Source organism: Leucoraja erinacea, chromosome 42 (genome assembly GCF_028641065.1).
Source record: "Leucoraja erinacea ecotype New England chromosome 42, Leri_hhj_1, whole genome shotgun sequence".
NCBI lineage: Eukaryota > Metazoa > Chordata > Chondrichthyes > Rajiformes > Rajidae > Leucoraja > Leucoraja erinaceus.
Window position 1 is genome coordinate 647,633 of NC_073418.1, and position 9,886 is coordinate 657,518.

General features: G+C 39.9%; 1 protein-coding gene across 1 annotated transcript in view; it reads left to right on the forward strand.

Annotated features, from left to right (window-relative positions):
- LOC129714814 (periplakin-like) overlaps positions 1-9,444 on the forward strand; it is a 57,765-nt gene extending 48,321 nt beyond the window's left edge. The window contains exons 18-23 of the mRNA XM_055664657.1: positions 2,427-2,453; positions 3,932-3,967; positions 4,303-4,317; positions 4,488-4,505; positions 7,171-7,197; positions 8,469-9,444. Of these exons, the coding sequence (XP_055520632.1) occupies positions 2,427-2,453; positions 3,932-3,967; positions 4,303-4,317; positions 4,488-4,505; positions 7,171-7,197; positions 8,469-8,563 (218 nt within the window). The 3' untranslated portion in view covers positions 8,564-9,444. The remainder of the gene's footprint in view (positions 1-2,426; positions 2,454-3,931; positions 3,968-4,302; positions 4,318-4,487; positions 4,506-7,170; positions 7,198-8,468) is intronic.
- Positions 9,445-9,886: the final 442 nt, after the last annotated feature.

Here is a 9,886-nt window from a genome sequence, read left to right on the forward strand (position 1 = left end):
TGTTGACATCCTTCCTATAATTTGGCGACCAAAATTGTACACCATACTCCAGATTTGGTCTCACCAATGCCTTGTACAATTTTAACATCACATCCCAGCTTCTATACTCATTATTCAAGAAACATTATTCAAGAAACAGCCTGCTCGTTTCAATCTACGCAATTAATACAGAGCGTATCCTAATTAATTAGACTAAAAGCTAATGCATTAACTATAGAGTTATTCCAATAACAGAGGACTTCCCTGATTTATCCATTATATTTCAAAATCATTTCCAAGGAATGGCAGTTCAGCCTGTCCACAGCTTGGTCTAGTGTTTAATTTACAAGACCACTGACATGAGCCTTTCTCCACTAATGTTGATTCCGTCAAGACCACGACGCATCGATGGCCTACATCGGCTCATTTGTTAAATTTTAAATGCAACTTTCATTCATAATTTACCACACACACGCTTTCAGAGAAATTTGGTTTTATTCTTGATGATTTGAACGAGGTTAAGTGATGCTTTATTTGTATGCTACCCGAAGTCATCGGATGCAACACACATAAATGCAAACGTCAAACGTCCAAAAGAAAGATCAATGGGGAAATTGCAGAATGCAGAATATATTTTTCAAAGGATCAGTTACACAGACAAATTCGACGCGCAATCTGATATACTGTGAAGTTAGAGCGATTTCGCACTCAGTTTGCAGAATACGTTGTTGAATTTTCCATTTAATATCACCGTTGACCTCATAATCAGTCGTAAAGTTATTTCCATGCTATCACTTGAGATGGTGATGAAAATATCTTTGTTAGTTACATCTGTTATTTCATGCGTATGCATTCCTCGGTCAAGAAGCTGGCGCATACAACAGCAAACATAATATTAGCTTTCACAATTCTTCTATATAGGGCCCAAGACAGCTCAATTATGCTGCAAGTCGGGACTGATTCGCCTTTGTCCTGGCTGTTAACACATCCGATATGGGAAGGGATAATTAATAACTTCCCTCCACCTGCGAGGGAAATTATTAATTACCTCAAATATCATAACGTTGATAAGATACGACTGAACATCCTCTATGGTCCAATGGATTGCTGACATGGCTAACAATAGGGTTAAACTGTCATACACTTGAAATATATTAATTGATGTAAATGGGTCAATACACTTTTCGATATTAAAGTAAGAAAACCACTTTCACAAATACATGATCAAACATAATAAAGCGACGACTGAACACATGCAGGGCCTTTTCATACACTCAAATCTTCAGACCATAATATTGGACAAAATAAAATACTTAAGTCTGAACGTGATAGACTGGGATATAAAATACATCGTATTCGATTTGGAAATACCAGCAAGACTGCTGTGTATGATTTTAAATTGTCATCAGATACCACGAGTTAAATGCAATGGGAGGTTGTCCTAAATATATATGTGATAATTTGATTCAACAAAACCGATTGAAACAGATCAGGAATTGCACGTTCTACATTAGTTCATAAAACAGACGAAGTGAATAACGAAAATCATGTGTACATTCAGAGTTATGTCACAAATATATTCGGCTTCATAAGTTAGCTGTGATAAGAACATAAATGACTCACCCGTCGTTATTATTCTTTTATTTTCCAGAAATAAATACATTGAAGGAAATCTTGCAAGATTCTGGTGAGAAATGTATCTGGAAATGTTTAAAGCTCCAAGTAAAGAAACAAGCGGCAGTACTTAGCAGAAACAGGTTCAACTCGATACAATAGTACTGTTGACGAGGATGGCTGTTTACTTCATCTTATGTCATTTGCAGTCAGCGTCATAGACAGATCTGCGACTTTGCAGTGCACGGGCTTAGTACCCATGTAACCATGCTGAAAACCAACATGCAGTTTGTTAAAAAATACATTTTTAATCTTTTAGATTCACATTATATCTTTGAACCTTAGGCAGAGATCATTCGTGCTGATATCTATATCATATAAGCAGTTCGGGGAAATTAAGACCGTAATTTTGGCGGACATTTGGAAACCGGACAGTTTTTCTGTATATTACATAGTCATTTTATATTAAAGCTTCCTTATCTTCCCAATATTCCACAAATACATTAAAATGCACAACTCACTTCGAAATCAATAAAAATGTCCGCACACACACACACAAATTGGTGCAGTGAGTTTTACAAATCATTGAAGACATTTGCATGGCGAATTAAATTCAGAAGGTCAGCCAATAGACAATATTTGCGTCCTAATGAGATGGTGGTATTATAGCAGCGAACAATGAATCCATGTACCACTTTGCATTCTTCCCGATTTGTATTTCCTGGGTATTATTAATAAAAAATAGATGGGAAGAGAAAAAAAGAATGAATGTGTATCCAACTGTTTTAGAAATCCTTGCTGAACGGTATTATGTGAAAGTGTTTTTCTTGCAGAAAGCGAAATACGCAGAAAGGACATTGGTAATATATTAATTTGCTTGGCTATTTAAAAAAAATGTACTCTTGTGTGGTGAGGAGAGACATGACCACCAAATTGCTTTGGCACATATTCGAAAATTGTTGGGTGTTTAAAAATGGGTGGTTTAGCTTCCAAGTACATAGATTGTTGTTTTTCCTACGCAACAAGATCAACTTGGAGGCACGAAATTTCCGATTACGACGTGACAGACCGATAGCTGTTAACGTTGAATGGAGATCCTGCCTCAGAAAAAAATAAATCTATCAGATTTCAGATTGACAGTTACTTCCATAGATTCTAACACCATATGATGGCACTGAAGATCAGTGTTGTTCCAAAAGTACACTTCTTGTTAACGGATTCGACGACAGAATAGGTTCGAGGATATATTTTTTGTTGTTGAAAATTCGGCACTGAACCTAGGCAGGGGATTTTGTCAGGACAACTCAATTGTAATATAGTTTTCACGATAATCGATATAGCGCCATTTGTCTGTAGAGGGGAGCGTGACGAATGCATGTGGCTGACCAAAGATACAAAATGCTGGAGGAAGTCAACGGGATAGATATCATCACAGAGGAGAAATAAATGACAACGATTTGGGTTTGACTGACCAATTCGGCACAAAAAAAATGTCGCCAAAATTCAAATGATTACTTCGAACCCATTGACGTAAACAAAAAAAAAGTATATAATCAATTGCTGTCACAAAGGTAGTAATCCCTGTCTTAAATTAACCATTAGACATTGACCTGGTTCTTGAGTAGAGATTACACTGTACCTACTCGCCAAATTTATTTTCGCAAGGACATTCAAATCCAGAAATTCCTTTCATCAACAGTGCAGTCGGTGTGGAACAAATCCACGTCGTAGGTCTCCAAGCCTGCGGTACATAAATCCGACCCTTCCTCGGAAGTGTTCGACTTCGAAAGTTCTTTAAGTCGAAAAAAACATGGCAATTATGAGAGAAAAAAAATCAGTTGCCTGGTTAGCAATGTAGGACAGAACGTGATTGAATTTCAGAACGTGGTCCTGCTGACAGGGAACTGATGGGTGACCGCGTTTTAATGGCGATAATATAATGGAGAGATATAGAATGAACCAACGAGGGCATATAATCTAGCCAAACAATACATTATGGAACTTTGCGATGCAAAATACTGCATAGCTTAATAGATCTCGCGGTACATCTGTCAGCAGAGAACGAAAAACAAATATTGTTGATACAGTTCCCCTGGAAGAGAAAGCTGTAACAATTGACGTTGAAATCCTCGTAAAGGAGTTTGAGGAAGAGAGAAAATAAATCCTGTGGACTCTGATTGAATCTATTTGGTCAACGTCAAACGAAAAACTTAGTGTGGAATGTTAGAACGACTGCATTGTCTGATTCAGTGATGCTCCAAATGGGAAGGCTTTATATGAAGCGATTGAAGGGTAAGCTGTCGAACATATTGACAGAATTATCTTTTTGATGTTACAGAGTTGGATGAACTGAAAAGACGGTTGCGGGATCAAAGTGAGCATGCATGCTTTTAAATTAAGTTTAAACCTTAAATATCTTCTTATACGCAACTATCCTCGCTGAATGTCAGTTTTCAATTTCGCTTATGTAATGACATTTGCTAGTTATATTTGTTGTTATAATGGATCTTCTGCACTGGGCTTTGTTGAAAATAGTAAACAAGTTGATCGGAATGGACCTCGCAGTGTGGGAGGAGGGGGGGGGGGGGGGGGGGGACAATTGTTTCTTCCTCAGTTTTATGTTTTTCCTTTCCGTTTGCCTTACCTTAAAGTAACAATGCATCATGCTATGGTTTAATAGTTATATGCCACTGTTCTCCCTGTTCACAGCTGATAAAGAGACAGGTACACTTATGTTTATTCAGATTGTTTAAGTAGTATTGATATAAGGTATCCGGTTGTAAAATATGGTTGGTTGTGTTACATCCCCCCCCCCCCCACTTGACTTACTATCGCTGTTGCTAACACTCTCGTTTTTGTAATCGTAACTGTAATCTCTATTGATATCATTAAAGGTCACATGAAAGAAGACGGTAAGTAACACAATTACTCTGCACAGTGCATGTCATCGAAATTATCCAACGTTCTTGAAACAACGGCGAACTTTAATGGTACTTTCGAAAATATATACTTGCATTATGCTCCTTGCCGTGACATTTACGTTAGCTAGGGAAAGGCGCAAATGGATTAACATTGACAATAAACACGATAAAGTAAAAAGTGGTATGATAAGTAAACCTGTCAGGAAATTCGATACGGTACGGTTCAGATCCATGCAAGCAACCAATTATACATTCAAACAAGCTAGGTTGCAGCAGGAGGTCAAACTGGAACAAAGATAATGCCACTGTGGTGATGAGGTATTTCAATATGCAGGTAGACTGGGAAAATCAGGTTTGTTCAGGACTCCTAGAAAGAGAGTTTGTAGAGTGCCTCCGAGATGGATTCTTAGAGCGGCGTAATGGAGCCGAAGAGAGAAAAGGCAAATCTGGATGTTAATGTTGTCCAATGAATCAAATTTGATAAGATAACTCGAGGTGAAGGAACCGCTTGGAGGTAGTGACTGCATTATAATTAGTTTTAATCTGCAATTTGAGAAGGACAAGGTTAAATCGGAAGTGGCAGTGATGCAGTTGAACAAAGGGGATTATGAGAGATGAGCTGGCCAAGGTAGACTGGAAAAGGAAACTAGCAGGAATGACGGTGGAACAGCAATGGGAGGACTTCCTGGGCATAATCCGGAAGACACGGGATCATTTCATTCCTAATGGAGAAAAGGTTCAAAGGGAAGTAGGAGGCAACCGTAGCTGACAAGAGAAGTTAGCGATAGAATGAAACTATGGATGTATAAAAGGAAACTCATGCTTGACTAATCTTCTGGAAAGTTTTGAGGATGTGACAAGTAAAATGGATTAAGGTGAGCCAGTGGATGTAGTCGATATAGACTTTCATTAAGCCTTTGATAAACACCCGCGCGGGAGACTGGTGAATAAAATTAGAGCGCGTGGCATTGGGGGTAGGGTGGTGAGGTGGATAGAAAATTGGCAGGCAGCGAAGAAGCAAAGTGTATAAGTGAACGGGTCATTTTCAGAATGGCTGGCAGTGGCGAGTAGAGTGCCGCAAGGCTCTGTGTGGGGCCGCAACTGTTTTCCATATATATTAATGATTTGGAAGAGTCAACTAGGAGCAACACTAGCACGTTTGCGGATGACACAAAACTGGGTGGCAGTGTGAACTGTGAAGAGGAAGTTAAGAGGTTGCAGGGTGATATGGACAGGTTGGGCAGATGCGTGGCAGATGCAGCATAATATAGATAAATGTGAGGTTATCCACTTTGGTGGCAAAAGCACGGGGCCAGATTATTATCTCAAGGGGGTTATGTTAGGTAAGGGGGAGGTACAGCGAGACCTGGGTGTCCTTGTACACCGGTCACATAAAGTTGGCGTGCAGGAACTGCAGGCAGTGAAGAAAGCTAATGGAATGTTGGCTGGATTTCAGTATAGGAGTAGAGAGGTTCTTTTGCAGTAGTGTAGGGCTCTGGTAAGACCACATCTGGAGTATTACGTACAGTATTTGTCTCATAATTTGAGGAAGGACATCCTTGTGATTGAGGCAGTGCAGCGTAGGTTCACAAGATTGATCCCTGGGATGGCGGGACTGTCATATGAGGAAAGATTGAACATACTTGGCTTGGATTCACTGGAGTTTAGAAGGACGAGGGGGGATCTTATAGAAACATATAAAATTATAAAACGACTTGATAAGCTAGATGCAGGAAAGATGTCCCATGTTGGGCGAGTTCAGAACCAGGAGCCACAGTCTTAGAATAAAGGGGAGGCCATTTAAGACTGAGGTGAGGAAAAACGTTTTCTCCAAGAGAGTTGTGAATTTGTGGAATTCCCGGCCACAGAGGGCAGTGGAGGCCAAATCACTGGACGGATATAAGAAGGAGTTAGATAGAGCTCTAGGGGCTAGTGGAGTCAAGGGATATGGGGAGAAGGCAGGCAGGGGTTATTGATAGGTGGCGATCACCCATGATCGCAATGTATGGCGGTGCTGGCTCGAAGGGCCAAATAGCTTCATCCTCCACCTATTTTCTATGTTTCTATGTTGAGTGGAAACAGCGAATGAAAATTCTAGTCCAGTAGAATTAAATGTGCCACATTTTTATCTTATTGGCCAAAAAAGGTGACTATAAAATTTGAATGAAAATGTTTTCGTAAAAATCACGAGATTTTTATATAGTGCAAATTCATTATATTTTTCCAAAATTAAATCTGGTAAATATGACATGAACATGTTTTATGTAATAAAGGACACGGATGCGCATTTTGCTTACCGAATCATGCAATGATGCCGTGTTGCTTCAAATATCCTCCCAATACGAAGCAAAACATATAATCCGAGCAAACGCAGGGATGAAGCGTCATGTCATTGACATCAAGAGAAGGGAAGCGATGCGATTATGTTTCGGTAAATTGCGAAGTATTTAACGATTCTCCCGTAATTTCATTGAATATCAGCAAAACATACCAGTGAATATTATTCTTCTCGCAAATATTGTGCGATATTTCCCATTGTATTACCTAGTTTTCCAAGAAATTCTGAACGATTTTGCTTGCTAAGAAGATATCAGCTAGTATGTTGGTCATGCAACGTTTTGGGAAAGCTAACTGTTTTCTTATGTTTTAATCATAGAGACAAGGTTGCGGGAAACAAGAACGGGTATGTTTAAGTTAAGCGTTAAAGCAGTTAATTCACCGTTCTCTCGGAAAATTGCAACTCTGCGGTCATAAATATAAATCAGGGAAAAATCGCAATGATATTGCTGAAGAGGTAGGGTACACATTTACTGCACATTTCTTCGTGTAAACCAGTGTTATACATAATTATTCTATTTTGCGTCATTTTCTTTCGACGTATAGTGGAATAATTATCTGAACTTCGTCATCCAGTATGCAAAGAAGGAGTTCGGCCCACCTACAATCAATCACCCGTTCACATACGTTCGCAGTGAGTCCACTACCACATCCACTAATTTGGGGATGGGAGGGGGAGACTTACAGAAAATAATATTCCTGGAAATGCTAAGGGTCATTGGAGGAAACCAGAGCACTGAGAATTATGTTCACAGAAAAATATCCAAACTCCATACAGACAACATCTGAGTTCAGTATCGCCGGTCTCATGCTTTGTGTAGCAGCGGCATTTCAAACTGTGCCATTGTAGCGCTGAAGGTAAATACAGTCCATGTAAGTTATAGTAAATAATAATGGGTTCTTTTGGCAGCTATTTATACATGGTCCATAGTAAAGCGTTGGTTTCTACAGCAAAGTAGCTATGCGCAGAATGCCGGAGTTCTTCCATGACAAACTTGCAGATAGTCTACAAGGCTCCACACCGAGTGAATGGAAGCATTTTAATGGGGGTATTAGAGTGTTAATGTCTCACCACGATAGAATTCCTGAGAATTGTCGAATATATTCTGCAGGAAAAAATATGGATTTCTTGCCCGAAATTTCACTTTCATATATTATTTTTTTAATTTTAGTTGTCTGCGAAGCACAAAACTTACTTGGAAGACCCTGGCATAATACGTTATCCATGCAATTCAACGTACAGTGAAATACTGAAGAAGTGCTATACTAAAGGGACACGCAAATATTATTTTCTGTCGAAGGTAGACGGAAAATGTTGGAATAATACAGCGGGTGAGGCAGTATCTCTGGAGAGAAGGAATGGGTAACGTTTCTGATCGAGACTGATGATGGGGAAGGGGGCGGGACAATAATATAATTATCTGTCGAGGCAAGTTCAAATTTGGACTTACAGGACGTCAACGTATCTTGCACAACCGTATTTTTAAAAGTGATTGTTTGCATCGACAAAGTACATAGCCTGTTCATAGTCAAACTATGCCAAGCACATTTCAGATTACTCATGACTGACTTACATTGGAAAATATGATTATAACTGTTGCTTATATTTGTTTTTAGAAATAGAACAAATACAAGCAATTCGCAAAGATATCGGTAAGACATGTTTATCTATAGTTTGGAGGATCGTGAGTGGAGGGAACCAAAGCCATTAATTCAGAGTGGATACCATAGTGTACCATTTTGACTCCGCAAATCAATTCCTTTCTTTGTCCTCGTGAGGTCGGGTGCCTCCAGCCTTCCGTTGAAGTAATTTCCGCTGAGTTTGGCTCCCGTATCCGGCGATCGGACCGTCTGCATCGAGGCGATCATGCTCCCGCATCGGGAAATCTCAGCTACCCGCTCCGGGCGATCGAAACGCGGGTCGGGGCTGGTAACTACCTTGTAGCTACACGTTATCAGTCTCTACTTGAGACTGGGAGCTCCTCGATGTCATAAAGGTAATATGTCGTCGTAATTGTGCAGGAAGGAACTGAAGATGCAGCTTTACATAAACGATAGACACAAAATGCTGGATGAACTCAGCGGAACAGGCTGCACCTCTGGGTAGAAGGAATGCGTGTCGTTTCAGGTCAAGGCCCTTGTTCGGCTTGAGAGTCAGAGGCTAGGGCGGCACAGATGGAAAGAAGGTAGACAAAAGTGCTGGAGAAACTCAGCGCAGAAACTTCGAGCGCAGGAAATAGGCAACGTTTCGGGCCAAAACCCTTCTTCAGACAGATGGAAATAATGTATGTTGTGAAAATAAGACATAGTACAACGACCGGCCTGACTGTCCCCGTGATTTACTCTGTTACCTGTGTATGCTTCGTTGTCATGGCAACAATTCTAACAATGATCGATTATACATTCTCCTTGATCATCGTCCTCTTTTATGTCTTATATTCACACCCTACATTCTTTAGCACTGTGTCGCCCTCTCCGCCGACTCTCAGTCTCAAGAAGACTCTGGACCCGAAACGTTACCCATTCCTTCAACCTGGAGAACCTAGTTGCCGCGCTGAGTTATTCCAGCATTTTGCATCTATTTTCATTTCGTCAACAGTGTTGGACGTCTGCCACTGCCTCTGTTATTTTCAGCTTCACTACTTGAAACATTAAAATGGCCAATATATTTGTAGGGGGCATTTGTAGGAGCCATGATAGCACTGTCTAACATTTTTTAAATTTAGTCCTTATCTGTCTGTATTTTTGTAATTGGGATTTGATACGTAGCAGGGGTGTGTTATTTTGATAGATGAGTCACGAGCAGACACGCAGATTTTAAGTTTTAGTTTGTGTCGGAATATGAGGGGAAATATATTTCTACCATGATCAGGACACACATGTTACTAGACGGCATACCTTTATAATAAGAAGCCTTTATGTGATTTATACGACGTGAATGGAACAGCGACTAAGAACGGAAAGTTATGGGTTACTCATTTGTTTTGTATTCCATCAATAAACGGCAACTTAATCAAGAAACGGCGTCTGGAAGA